This window comes from Mus musculus, chromosome 2, assembly GCF_000001635.26.
Source record: "Mus musculus strain C57BL/6J chromosome 2, GRCm38.p6 C57BL/6J".
NCBI classification, from domain to species: Eukaryota; Metazoa; Chordata; class Mammalia; order Rodentia; family Muridae; genus Mus; species Mus musculus.
The window spans coordinates 37,931,042-37,944,717 of record NC_000068.7 but is presented as its reverse complement, the minus strand read 5'-3'; the positions used below and the strand labels follow the sequence as shown (position 1 = coordinate 37,944,717).

The 13,676-nt window shown below is 44.4% G+C and overlaps 1 protein-coding gene across 20 annotated transcripts in view; it reads left to right on the top strand.

Moving 5' to 3' along the window:
* Positions 1 to 13,676, top strand: part of Dennd1a (DENN/MADD domain containing 1A) — a 488,421-nt gene that overhangs the window by 342,693 nt on the left and 132,052 nt on the right. For all 20 annotated transcript variants that reach the window (NM_001362978.1, NM_001362977.1, NM_146122.3 and 17 more), the window contains one exon: positions 7,974 to 8,099. In NM_001362978.1, coding sequence (NP_001349907.1) covers positions 7,974 to 8,099 — 126 coding nt within the window. The remainder of the gene's footprint in view (positions 1 to 7,973; positions 8,100 to 13,676) is intronic.

Sequence of the window (13,676 nt, the reverse complement as noted above, 5' to 3'; positions counted from 1 at the left end):
GTCCATCTAAACCAGAACTCATGGTTGCAATTGAAATTAATTTTCCTTTTTTCTCAGAGCTCAGTGCAAGTGTACCCCGGTTTCTCAAAGCAAGCCACCATGTTCTCATGGTGCTATTTTCTACATTTTGAGTCCCAGAATCTACAGTGAGCTGATGATAGAAATTCCCAGATGTGTGTGGTTTAGTTTGTTAACTCAACACAGCATTGAAAAACATGTCTTAGGGGTGCTCCTGCAACACAGGGGCCCCCTTGGCCTCATTGAGGCATGCTTTTAGTCACTTAGTTTTGCAGGTATTGCCTGGCACATTCACTGGTCTGCCAGAGAAATGCTTATATATAGAAGTCATTACAGTGAACTCGTAAGACAGATTTTACTTTTGAAGAAACTCATCAGTCTTTCAACAAACATTTGTAGTCATGGTTATCTTGAGCCTTCCTCTAAGCACTTTTCCTTAGGGCTCTGCAGTCGTATCCTGAATCAGGAGACATCCGTGAACCCTTACTTTTGTTTCCTAGGCTGGCTGTTGTTGAATGGTTTTAGAAAGTGATAGAGGTTAGGTTTTTTTGTTTTTTTAAAATGTCTAACTTTCCTTTTGAAAGCACTTCTGCTTTTTTCAAAGGTAACTTACATTTTTATTTTGTGTGTTCTGTTTGCAAGCGAATGCTTCTTGGTTTATTCATGTTGACAACTGAAAAGCCTTGGACCTAATTAAAAGAATTTCCATGAGCACCTTTACTGAACCATTTCATTACGCAGCACTGCACAGATTGCATTGTGAAGCATGGTGATGGTTTAAATCTGACCTTTAATCCTGAACTGCCAGGAATTTTAGGGGGAGCCCTGCATTGAGAAGATTCCCCCCAAAGCATGTATATGCTTATACATATTTGGCTAGAAATAATCTTTTTATTGAATGGCCACCTACTAGTATAAATATATGTCACTTTGAGCTCAGATCCTGTAATCTATAGTTGTTAGGATTTTCTAGCTGCAGCGTGTGTGTGTGTGTGTGTGTGTGTGTGTGTGTGTGTGTGTGTGTGTGTGTGGTGTTAAAGCTGAATTGTTTTATAGAAAAAGCAAAGACAATTTTACTTACTCTGGACCAAAAAATAAAAGGGATGGGGGGTTGGAGCAGGTGGATTTTACTGGAGGGTAGGAAAGTATAAGCACCTCAGCCACTGTGTGGGCGCGCCTTTCAGTGGAGAGGGGCTGGAGTGTGTGAGGGTATGATAGACCCTTTCTGAACCTTCTTTGGTAGCTAGTGAAAGTAGGACTCTTTTGGTTTTGTTTTTAAGTTATACTTTTTACTCCAAGAATAGCATTCTAAGTATTTGAAGGTTTTTCATGGGATGCTAACCAGAACCATTATGGCACAGTAGAGTAAGCATTCACATAATGAAAATTGATCCTTTTGTCTGACAAAAGGCTGGTTAGAATTAGGACATTGCCTCTAACTTTCTGACTTACATGTAGCCGATGAGTTGTCAAGAGAGAAGGTGGGAACGGAGATCAGGATCCCCAGGGTCATCACCTGCACCAGCACAGAGCTCTGCATAACTAGCATAGCCCTACACTCCCCCACAGAGAAACAAGATTTTTGTGGGAAAAAAATGGGATGCAGAAGAAGCAATTAAACTCAACTGAGGTCAAGGTCCAACCATGTTCTCAAGAAAGAAATAGAAAAGCAGGGAATGAGCAGAAGCAGTAATGGAGATATATTAGGTTGGGAGAAAGTAAGCCAGAGTCATGGGCAAGTGTAATTTGCTGTCCTAAGAAACCCTGGCAGCAGTGAAAGTTAACTGGCTAGCACAGGTTGTGGGGTAGAACAGACCCAGCCTTGACTCTGGTTTCTGCCTACCACTGGACCATCTACTAGATGAGATCTGAGTCTCAGTTTCCTCATCTGTATAGTGGGGATAACAGTAACTACCTCACCCAGTGTTTCTGAAGGCTTCATCCAATGCTGGGCATAGAAACACTTGCCCTGTCATCCACTAACTAGTAGGGTGTTCCTGTTTCTTTCTCTTGATGATCCATAATTCTTTCAAAGGTTATCATTGGGAAGAGTGTGCTGTGAGATTACCCTTACATAGCAAGACTTTTTGTTTCAGTTTTGAGACAAGAGCTAACAAAGGCATAGAGATGAACTGGGAGCTGAGGAGATGGCTCAGTAGTGACATATTTGCCATGTACACCTGAGGGCCTGAGCTGGGAAGCCCAGCAACCACTTAAAAGACTCCAGAAACAACAGCACACAGGAGTTCCAGAGCTGGTGAGGCAGAGACTGGAGGATCCCTGAGACTTAGGGGCCATCCAGTCTAGCCAAACAAGTTCAGTAAAAAACTGTTCAAAAATAAGGTGTATGGGTTAGGGAGATGGTTCAGCAGATTACAGTGTTTGCTTCACAAATACAAGGACCAGAGTTTGTATCCCAGAAGATCCACATAAAATCCACGAGGGCTTGGTGGCCCACTTGTAATCTCAGGGTGCAGGTAGTGGAGATGGGATCCCCAAAGCAAGCCAGCTAGCAAGACTAACCAAATCCATGAGTAGGAAGTGATCAGTGAAGACACCCTCACATATGCACACCAAAAGGGGGTGCAGGACAATAAAGAGGGACACCCAGCATTAGTCTCTGATCTTAGTCAGTAAGTGCACTCACCAATAAATACATAGACTAGTCTATTTTTTACTGCTAGTGGCAAGAGGACAAAATAAGCTAGTATTTTCACATCTCTGCAGAGAAGAAAACAGTCACTTTGCCCTCTGAACCCAGCTATGCCCCAGGGATTTTGGAACAAAGTCTAATGTCTAGTTTATTCAAAAAAGCAAGACAACCAATTTGCTTGGAGGAAAATATGACTCTGTCCCTTCTTAAATTTAATTTGTCAAAATAGCAAATACTGAACTCCACAATTGACACACCCAGTAATTAGTACAACTTTGTACAGGGCTTCTGCACAGACTGGCTTGAACCAGGCTTGAGAACTGTTTTTCTATTTAGGTGATGTGCCCATCCTGCAGGGGACCTTGGTGCTACTGGATAGTATTAGAACATAGACCTGAATTGCTGTTGTCAAATCATCATTACTCATGACCGTGTGGTGGTGGAGAGAGTATAGTTGATCCGTGGCAGTAGAACCTTGGTCTAGCCTGAGGTATCAGAATGAAGATATAGCACTGAACAGGGCCCTGTGTCATCCAATATGGTATCTGCTAGTCACAGATGGCCATTTAAATTCAAATTGAATAAAGTAAAATACAGCCTTCAGTTTCTCAGTCATACCAGCCACATTTCGAGTGCTCTGAGCAATCTGCTTTTGCATAGCACCAGGCAAGAGGTAGATCATTCCCATCAGTGTATAAAATTTAGTTAAGCTGTTCTAAACTGTAAGTTAAGAGGGTAATGGTAGGTAAGAACACTCCAAATAGGAGTAGAGATCAGTGAGTAACCATGGAGGTGGCAGAACCTTATCTGAATGACATAGGTCTAGGCCTTGTTGGGACTCCTCAGAGCAATACCAAAATGTTTGAAATATCGTAAGGTGTCAGCACTGGTAGCAAAAGGAGGTTAGAAATATCTTGGATATGGCATATAACTCTCCTACCCACAAGCCTCAAGTTGCAACCAAGCGAGGAGATATGTGTGTTGTTATTGAGTGCTGCTGGGTGTTATAACGTTTATCTACCTCGTGCATAGGATAAAGATATGTAATCTGCTATTATATAAAGAGCTAAAGGAAGTTGGTTGTGATAGTATATATTTTTAATTCCAGCATTGGAGTGGGGGTGGGAGGAGCAAGGGCAGATCTCTGAGAGTTTGAGGGCTACCTTGTCTACATAGTTAGTTTCAGGACAGACAGGACTACATAGACACTTTATTTATATATATATATACACACACACACATATATATACATACATACATATGAGTGTGTAATGGTTCTACACTGTGTATGTATGTATAATATATATATTATATGTATGTGTATGTAAATTATATGTATGTATATATTATATATACATACACAGTGTAGAACTCCCTTTTAAATCAGTAATGAGCTCATTTCTACTGGTTGCTGGGAACTGGATTAAAAGACCCAGGAGCTCTGCCTCATTCATTCATGGTATAGCTCCAACCCAGCACATCTTCAGCCTTGGTTATTAGCAAAGAAGAGGCTAGTGAGCCCCAAGAATGTTGAACAAGGCTTGATATGGTACCTCACAGAAGTTTGAAGGCTCTAAAAAATTGATTATTGTGGATTTGGCTTATTGTGGTTTCAATAAGGAATATTAGTAATAGGATGTAAAGAACCTGAAGTTCAACAGGTGAAGAAAGCAGGAAGCCAGGTCACCAATCCCAGGCCTCAGCTGTGCAGATTGCACCCCTGTGCTACAGCCTGAGGAGTCTGTGGAACTGGAGGAGCTGGTGAAATCAAGAGATCTGAGAGAGAGAGAGAGAGAGAGAGAGAGAGAGAGAGAGAGAGAGAGAGAGAGAGAGAGAGATATGCTGAGGACTCAGCACAGAGGCACAATACAGAAGTAGGCTGAAGAAGGGCAATGCCACCTGTGTGGCTCTACCTACAGTGACTAACTGCTGTCTGTGTTCCCTCCCACTCAGTATGCAGCCACTTGTTTGTCTTGCTGCTGAGCTAAATCTCATTCAATGGATGGGTATCGGTCCTGTTTACTACCCCCTCCCCCACTCAGGGTCCTTTCCAGCTGAGATCAGCTCCTAATCCTGAGGAATGTGGTCCTAGCTCATGCAATTGTAAAAGCCTTTCCAAGCTTATTCACTTTCAGTTTACTTGAGGGCTCTAGGACTCACAAGAGACATGGTAGACCGCAGCTCATGGCAGAACCACCTACATGGTCCACAGGCCTAGCTTAATGGTCAAAAAAGGTATCACAGATAGGGGAACATCTGGATACCTTCTTTCCCTTACCCCAAGGCAGTGGCTAATTTGACTATTAAAGAAAAATACCTCACTCTACTTCCTTATAATGAAAATAACATGCCTTTTAAAAAGGGATAATCAAAACAATCAATTTTATAAAACAAAGTATCCTTACATAGCTAATGGTTGGTGCATGACACTTCTGGCTTTTACTGCATACATATATATTACATGAGTTATTAAATGATTCATACTATACACACTGTTTTGCAATTTGAGTCCCATCTCCCCCTATTTGACAGTGTTTGGGGAACATCTTTTTACGATGGTTCAGAATTCTGCCATTCCCAACTATGCAGCACTGTATCATGAGGCTGTGGTGACTTCATGGACCCTGGTGATACAGAAGCAGGCAGTTTTTTAAGAGTGAGTGGATGTCCACAGCAAGACAAGCACAAACAAAAAATCAAGTCTGTGAGCATGCTCTGGAGTGCATGAAGTGATTTCATATCAGTTAGTATAAAGTCATGCAGGACAGCCAGTCCAACCTGGACTAAGCAGCCCAGTTATTCCAAAGGTGGTAATGGGAAGGGCCCAGGTGCCAGAGGATTTGCCCCAGGATAAAGTTGTTATATTTGGTTATTTACAAGATTACCAGGACAGCAGTTAGTAGGTGGCATTGAGAAGAGGTAAAAGCAGACAGCCCACCCAGATAATGAATTGAGCTGCACCTCCCAGGGCCAAGGTTGTGTGCACTGAAAGGTGAAGCCAGGTTCAGGGTGGTGCTGATGAGATGTCAGAGTAGCTGTGAGCAGGGATGAAGAGGCAGGGTCTGGCCTGGGGCCCAGGAGCTGGCTTGATGGTGCTGCAGTACCCAAGGTGGATCACAGAGGAGGAAGGCTACTGCAGAGAGGAACTGTTGAGTGCAGTCTTGTGCCCTTTGTTTTCGGTCTTCCTCCTGTGACAACTGATTAAAGGAGGAAGCCATCCTCACTGACACTTATACCACCCCAAATTACCCCTGACAAGCCCCTATGTAGTGATATGGCCAGCACCCCAGGAGCACTCAGGGCAAGTTCAGCTTTAGATGTATGATGGCGGGTTATTTAAGCCTTCCATTTTCTTCCTTTGCTTTTATTTAAGAGACAGAATGCAATTCTGAGCCATTAGATACACATAGACTTGCAGTTTCAAAGTTTGAAGCGCTGGCAGGTCAAGACAAAAGCTTCTTCATGGTGCGGGATGAGCGAAGTCTTCAGAAGTCTTGGCCTAGGTGCTCACGGGGTGTCAGGAGCCTGGGACCACTTGGCTAGCGTCAGACCAGCGGGGGCTGACAGGAAGGAGCTCACTTGTGTTTGCTCAGTTACCATCAGCGACTCCTTCTTTGTGTAAGATGGTAATGAGGCCATTAGGAGAGGCTCACCTGAAGTGCAGCTTGTGAATCCAAGGTAATTAAACACCTCCTGAATGAAAGGGAAAGGCCAGGGAAGGTTAAGTGAGGAATAATCCGCAGCACAGGTGGCGCAAGGCCTTTGAGGAGCCAGAAGAAGAGTGACAGTGGCAGGCACCATTTCAAAGGATGGAAATGTCACCCTAGTCCTCAAGAGGGACAGGGTTTTTATTATTTGGGGGGTTGGGAGTAGGTAATATTTTTTAAAACATTTTAGTAAAACATGTTTTTTCATACTTCTATCTCAAGTTGAAAATTTATGGCAGAACCTTCCTAGAGGTCAAGGATCCAAGGGCCTGCATCACTCCTCAGGACCCTTCAGTACTTTGAAGTACTTTTGTGGCCTTTGAGTCTGTGGTCCCAGAAAGGGAAGCAGAGCAGAGGACTACATGCTTGTGTACAACATACACGCACACACGTGCACATGGCTGATACGATAGATGTCCAGTTACTTTCAGATGAAGACTGTATTGTTTCCCCTCACTTCATAGAAGTGGAGTGGCTGACTCCGGTATGCTTGTTCCTGCCCCTTCTGACTTGGATGTAGCCCAGCAAATGACCCTCTCCTATAGCCACCTCACAGGTTAGCTCCTGTACTCAGTTGCAGGTCCTTTCAGCTGATCTTCACTACACAAGCAACTTTTGCTATTCAGGTTCTTGCCTCCAAACCTCTGCTGTCTCCATACCATGAATCTGTATAATAGCTACTAGGATTCATCACCACAAAGCAGAAAGTGGTAAATAAAGTATGGTATGCAGTAGAATATTGTTCAACCACAGAAAGGAATGAAGACTTGATATGTATTGCCATATAGAAAACTGAGCATTGGACTGGAGAGATGGCTCAGTGGTTAAGAGCACTGACTGCTCTTCTGAAGGTCCTGAGTTCAATCCCAGCAACCACATGGTGGCTCACAACCATCTGTAGTGAGATCTGATGCCCTCTTCTGGTGCATCTGAAGACAGCTACAGTGTACTTAGATATAATAATAAATACATCTTAAAAAAAAGAAAAAGAAAACTGAGCATTGTGATGCATGAAAGAATCTGGTCACGTGAGCTACCTACTGGTCCTGTAGTTCCATGTATTTGACTTATGCAGGATGGTTTGGGTAGGTGCATGGTTGTCTGGGATTAGGGTGGGAACATGAGGTTTCTTCTGGAAGTGGTGAAAATGTTCTAGAATTGGATGGTTTTGATTGTTACATTTACATTTATACCACCAAACTATATTCTCTAATGAGTACATTTAGAGATTTGTGAAATATACCACAGCAATTCCTAATGCTGAGGACACCTTTTTTTTTTTTTTTTTTTTTTTTAGATTTATTTATTATATGTAAGTACACTGAAGCTGTCTTCAGACACTCCAGAAGAGGGCGCCAGATCTCGTTACGGATGGTTGTGAGCCACCATGTGGTTGCTGGGATTTGAACTCCTGACCTTCGGAAGAGCAGTCGGGTGCTCTTACCCACTGAGCCATCTCACCAGCCCAACACCTTTTTTTTTTCCCCACTAAACCGACCCCTTCCTGGAATTGTCTGAGGCCCTCTTGGTGCCAGGCTCAGCCATCTGTCCCTCTATGACCTGCTCTCACACTGTCTTCTTTTATGTTTCACCAGATCTCCTCCCTGAAGAACAGGCTGAAGAAGGTCTCTACAACCACAGGTGATGGGGTGGCCAGAGCCTTCCTCAAGGCCCAGGCTGCTTTCTTTGGCAGCTACCGGAATGCACTGAAAATTGAGCCAGTAAGTAGCCTCTTGGCATGTAACAGCATCTGTGTTTGATTAGGGACCAAGAAGCCACTTCTGGATATGAGAAATCCTTGGTTCACCTTGAGAAGGTTCTGTGAGTGTGTGCGTGCGTGTGTGTGTGTGTGTGTGTGTGTGTGTGTGTGTGTGTAATGGAGGGTCTTGGATAAGGAGTTTTACATGAATCCCTCCCTCTTACAATAAAGGGAAGACAAGAATGTACCCCAGTGCCTGTGTGTTAAATGCTATGCCAGTCCCTTCATGGTTGTCTAGCTCTCATGAAGACTCACAGGACAACTATGGGATAGTGACAACCAAGTCCACATTTCAGATGAGGATACCAAGGCTTCAGGGAAGAGAAATGATTTACCAACAGCCCCAAAGCTTATGATTTTGCCCTACACTTCACTGTCCCTTGCCTTTTAAAGGGTTCCTTCATCCTAGGAAGTCACATTTTGGTGGCTCCCTATATATAGTCATGATTTAAATGAGCACAACATAGTAAGTACTGAGCAATAGTGTTACCTACATACCTAGCTCTTCTACTTCCCTGAGCCTGATGACCAACCGTTTCCCTTGCCTGCCCTGTGAGGTAATGTTGAATAGTTACAAAGAGGTCAGGTCTTTCCTCAAATCAAAGGCAGCTCCACAACTTCTTACTGCTTCCACTTGAAGCTTCCACTGATGTCCCTCTACTCGGCCTACTTTTGCCTTCTGGCTGAGCACAATGCATGTCTAGCCCAGGAAGACTCTGTGTGAGAGACCAACTGTGGTCATACTGATCCAGGTCAACATAATCTGTTTCTAGTCTCTTCCTAGGTCTTCCTAATGTCTATCAGCTTAAAACAAGTCCCCATGTCCTCCTTGTCTGAAAGGGAGCTGGCTCCAACTCTGACATGATCTTGGGCCCAGCCAAGCCAATCAAGGTTTAAAAGTTAGTGTAACTAAAGGAAATATTAGCCTCACCCCTCTCTAAAAGGAGAGTGGGAAAGCTGGCCCAGTCCTTCCCCAGGCCTGGGGGGGTGGAGATGGGGGTACCCAGAAAGCTGGACACATTTTCACCCTGGTACTTGCCTCATGGTTGTCACATGCCTAGAATCCAGAGTTTATTGAATCCAGTGCATAGTTCTGGATCTGAGCTGGACACACACACCTCCAGAAGAGGAATTGCTGGTTGCCCCTGACTGACAGGCTCTGGGTTAAAGCACTGAAACTTAAGGATTTAAACCTGGCTCAGGGCTTCTTAGCTGCATAAAACTTCAAGAAGTCCCCCTGTGTGGCTAAACTTTACTTTCTTTACCTACAAAAGTGGATACACCTTGCTTCTTCCTTCTGGTTCGTCTTAGCCTCAAACAGCCCTGAAGTGTCTTAGGAAAGGTGAGACCTAATGAGTGAGGCTAGAAAGAACAGAACAGAGGTGCCATACCCTGTCACAAGTATGGGCTGTCGAGCATACTAAGGCTTGTGGTCTGAAGGTGGAGATGGACTGAGATTCAACAGAGGCTTGGCTGCTGGTATAGGAATGTGTGCTTTACTCTGCAGGAACATAAAGTTCAGCATGGAGATATGCTACCATTGATGGCAGGGTTGAGTCTTAAGGCAGTGATAGGCTACACCAGAATGTTCCATGGTGGAAAAAGAGGCTTAGCCTAGTAATAGATGAAACATAGTAGACAAATGGCATATAATGTCAAAGTGGCTCCAGAGATTGGGAACCTGAGAGAGGATGGTGGTGCCTCTGGTACAAACAGGAAAGCCTGATGCCCTGGCATTCATACCATGTGGTATGGTATGGATTTGTGGTGGAAATGAATTGGCACAGACTAAATGGTCACAGTATATACTTGTGAAATGCCTATGTATCTCTGTAACCCCACGTGATGCATACTACATAGACATTAAAGCATCATCTAGAACTAATGATAGGTTTGGCTATAGATGTTTTCTTGAATCTAAGTTGTCATTTGGTCATTTACTGTAGATATTATGGAGAAGAGAGCACAACTTTGTGTTTTGGTGGGGAGAAGTTTTCATTTTAGAATCCATGGGCTGTGGCAGGCCTGTCACATTTTCACTTGCATTCATCTGTACAAGAATGGCTTTTGTCTGTGAAAGGGACACCGGAAGGCCCGTAGTTTCCCAATTAAGAATTGCACCAACAGTGGTTACTGTGTTACCTACGTGATTTTTAAATCATAAATTTAATTCTACTAGTTCTCCTCATTGAAAAATGAGGCAATACCTCATGCAAGATTGTTTACAATGGCTGCCGAGCACACATGAGCATGAGAAGCAGCTGCAAGGCAGGGAGAGTGAATGGAGTGTTGGGTGATGATGGGGGGGGGGGGGGGGCAGCAGTACTATGGGATGGGAATGCTTCCCAGCGACTATACATTTTTTAGTGGTCTGCTCATAAAATTGCACAAATTAGTGCTCAGAAGATGGCTCAGCAGTTAAAAATGCATACTGTTCTTGCAGAGGACCTGAGTTCAGTTCCTAGCACCCACATTAGGAGACTCATAACAACCTGTAAGTCCAGCACCAGAAGAATTGATACCTTCTTCTAGCCTCAATGAGCCACAATATTCAAGCACATAGACACACCCACATACACTCATAATGAGACAGACAGACAGACAGACAGACAGGCAGGCAGGCAGACTGTATTTTGGGGATTTAGCTCAGTGTAGCCTGCATGATATACACACAAGGCTTTGAGATCTATCCATTGCACTAAGAGAATAAAATAAAATCGCACTCGATCTTGGTTAAAATGTTTAAAGAAACAGAAATAAGAAGCACCCTGGTCCCATCATCTAGAGTTGAAGTGGTGTCAGCAGGCCTCCACCCTATTTTTTGTCTTTGATTTGCTTTTGGTTCATATTGCTTGGGTCTTGGGTTTTAGTTTAGTTTTGTTGTTTTCTTCTGTTAGGCAGTTGAGCTATCCTTGACAAAGCAACTCAGCATCCCACTTACGAGTCTGTTTTTGCCGTTAGTCTGAGTAAGCACTTTAACATCATATAAAATCTCTTATCAAATGTCATTGAGGACAGCCTGGTTGTGGACCACAGTTACCTGGGAGGCTTCCAGAGGGTGAATATATAAGCCCACTGACAGGGTTTTATCTAGTACCTCTGATTTAAAATAAGGGCCAAAGCCCACTCATTATCCTGATGCTGGTCTTATTGGCTGTTGTTAACATCCCCCAATTTTAAGCCACACTAATAAGAACAGCTTTTTCTATCTTCATATGTAGTTTGAATGATTTTTCTTTTTTTCTTTTTTAGTTCTTTCTATTGGAATATTTTTAACTTTTTTATTGATCCTTTGTTAATTTCACATCAGTACCCCAATTTCATTCATCCCTCCATTCCTCCATATCTGCCCTTTGCCCTTGCAACCTCCCTATCTAAAGAAAAAAACAAAAACAAAAAACCAAAACAACATCTTGCAGTGGAAGCTGCTATGTATCTCACAGTATATACCCTTTTACCAACACTTCTTTGCTTGCAAATGATCTTTGCAATGAGCCATTGGTCTGGTTTGAGGTCTCTGACTTCTGCCACACTGTCAATACTGGATCCTTACTGAGACGCCTCTTAGTTAATGCCCTGTGTCATGGACATCCTTCAGCTTTGGTTCTGTAGGACTGACCCCTTCACCAGCTCCAGCACTTCATAGATGGAGTAGATGTTGGGGTAGATCTGGGCCTGGGTGGTAGCTGAATTGGTCAGCCTGCCAGCGCTCCTGCACCCATACCACTAGGGCCTGCTCTCCTGCTCCCATGCTTTCCAGGTACAGCTCACTGCACCATCTACCAGGGCCAGCTCTACTGTGCTGCCCAGGCAAGGTGTGGGGCTCACTCTTCCGAGTGCTGTAGCCCATGAGAGGTAGGACCAGCTCTCCCACAGTGCCCAGTTGAGGGGCAGGGCCAGCTCTATTCAACACTCAGAATCAACACTCAGGATCCAAGAACATTTCAAGCTTTGGTGCTGAGGGGAGGAAGAAATGGGTGGCCATGTGCAGAGCAGTTGCAGAGAGACTGAGAGCAGAGAGCGCCTGCAGAAAGGAGGGCCCTGAGCAACCTGGAAGTCACTGCCCAACCCTCTGCCACACTTGCCATTACTACTTGTGCTGTGTTGCTGTCCAAATGGCTATGGTATCTTCCCACCCAGACTAGTGCTGTGCTGTGGTAGGAAACTGGTGACCTCAGAGTAACCACTTGCATTGCTCTGAAAGCATGAGCTGCTGCTGTCTGCTCTGCTCCTTGGCAGCTGTGACTTAGGACTCCTTCAGACCTCTGAGCCTCAGTTTCTTTCCATGTGGAGCCTGATCCTTGCAGGATTGTAGTGAAACTTGGATAAGCCTAGTCCAGGGCCTGCCTGCCAGCCCTTGGACAGCAGCTTGTCTCCTGTTCTTGCTAGGATTCCTTTCCAGCCAGAAGTATTTGGGATGCAGCTCCTGTAGGGCCAGTTGATCCTTGCCTGCCTATGTAGAAGCCTGGCCTAAAAGGGTCCTGCCTATGACTTAGAGCTCACTTGAGAGCCTTTGTAGGTTTTTTATTTGTTTATTTTGTTTTGCTTATGTTTTTCCCTTACTGGAAACATTCAGAGTGCCTTTGAGCTTTGTTTTACCCGTGTCCAAAGGAAAGGGAAGGGCCATCTTGCTGAGGCTTCTCTATACTGAGCCTAGCCTGGTCTAGGTGGGTCTTTTCAGGGCCAGATGTTTCAAAGGGACTTCCTGTAGTCAGAAAGTGAAAGTGAGGAATAACTGTCTACCCCTCCTCAGTGGCTCCCACAAATCAGTCATAGTTCACCTTCAAGTGGCTTCCCAGCCACGATCTTTCCTGTTTACCTGACCTTTGTCTTGTCCATTTACAGATGGGGCAGAGGCTCTACTTGGCAATGACTTCCCAGAATGTAGGAGAGCCAGGAGGAGACTCCAAGACAAGGTTCCTCCCACTGCACTCTCCTGCCTGTCTTCTAGTTCTCACAAGTTTCATCCTAGGCAGGCCATGGCACAGAGTGTAGGTGTTAGCCAGTGTATTTTGGACTAATGGACAGAGAATGGATAGGGGAGTGCGGGAGGCACAGGTTAGCCCCAGGCCTGTGTTCCGTGTGCATGCATTGCTCCTTATCCTGTCTGGAGTCTCTGGAAATAGCTTTTTCCTGGAAGAGAGGAGGTGTCTGCAAATCACAGGGGTATGTGACCCACTTTTCAGTTACCTGGAAAAAATCAGTGGCAAAGCCTAGGGCATTTAACAGTGTTGCCCAAGCCAACTTGTTCTTCCCACTTAAATGACAGAACCACAAGCAGCCAGGAAGCCCCATTCGGAGAACCTCTTTATCCATGTCAAGCACAGCACAGGCTCCAGCTCATTTATTTAGGCCTTTCTTGCTCTCTGACACGCCTCCTGGTAGTTGCCAGGCAACTCTGGGAGCAGCAGTGTGTGTTGGGGATTAACTAGTTAGGGCTGGGGTCCTTTTTGGCAAGAAGGGGATAAAAGACAAATGATTTTAATTGCTAGGCCAAGGATCCATTATCTGCTTGGTAGAAGAATACAACTTTCACAGG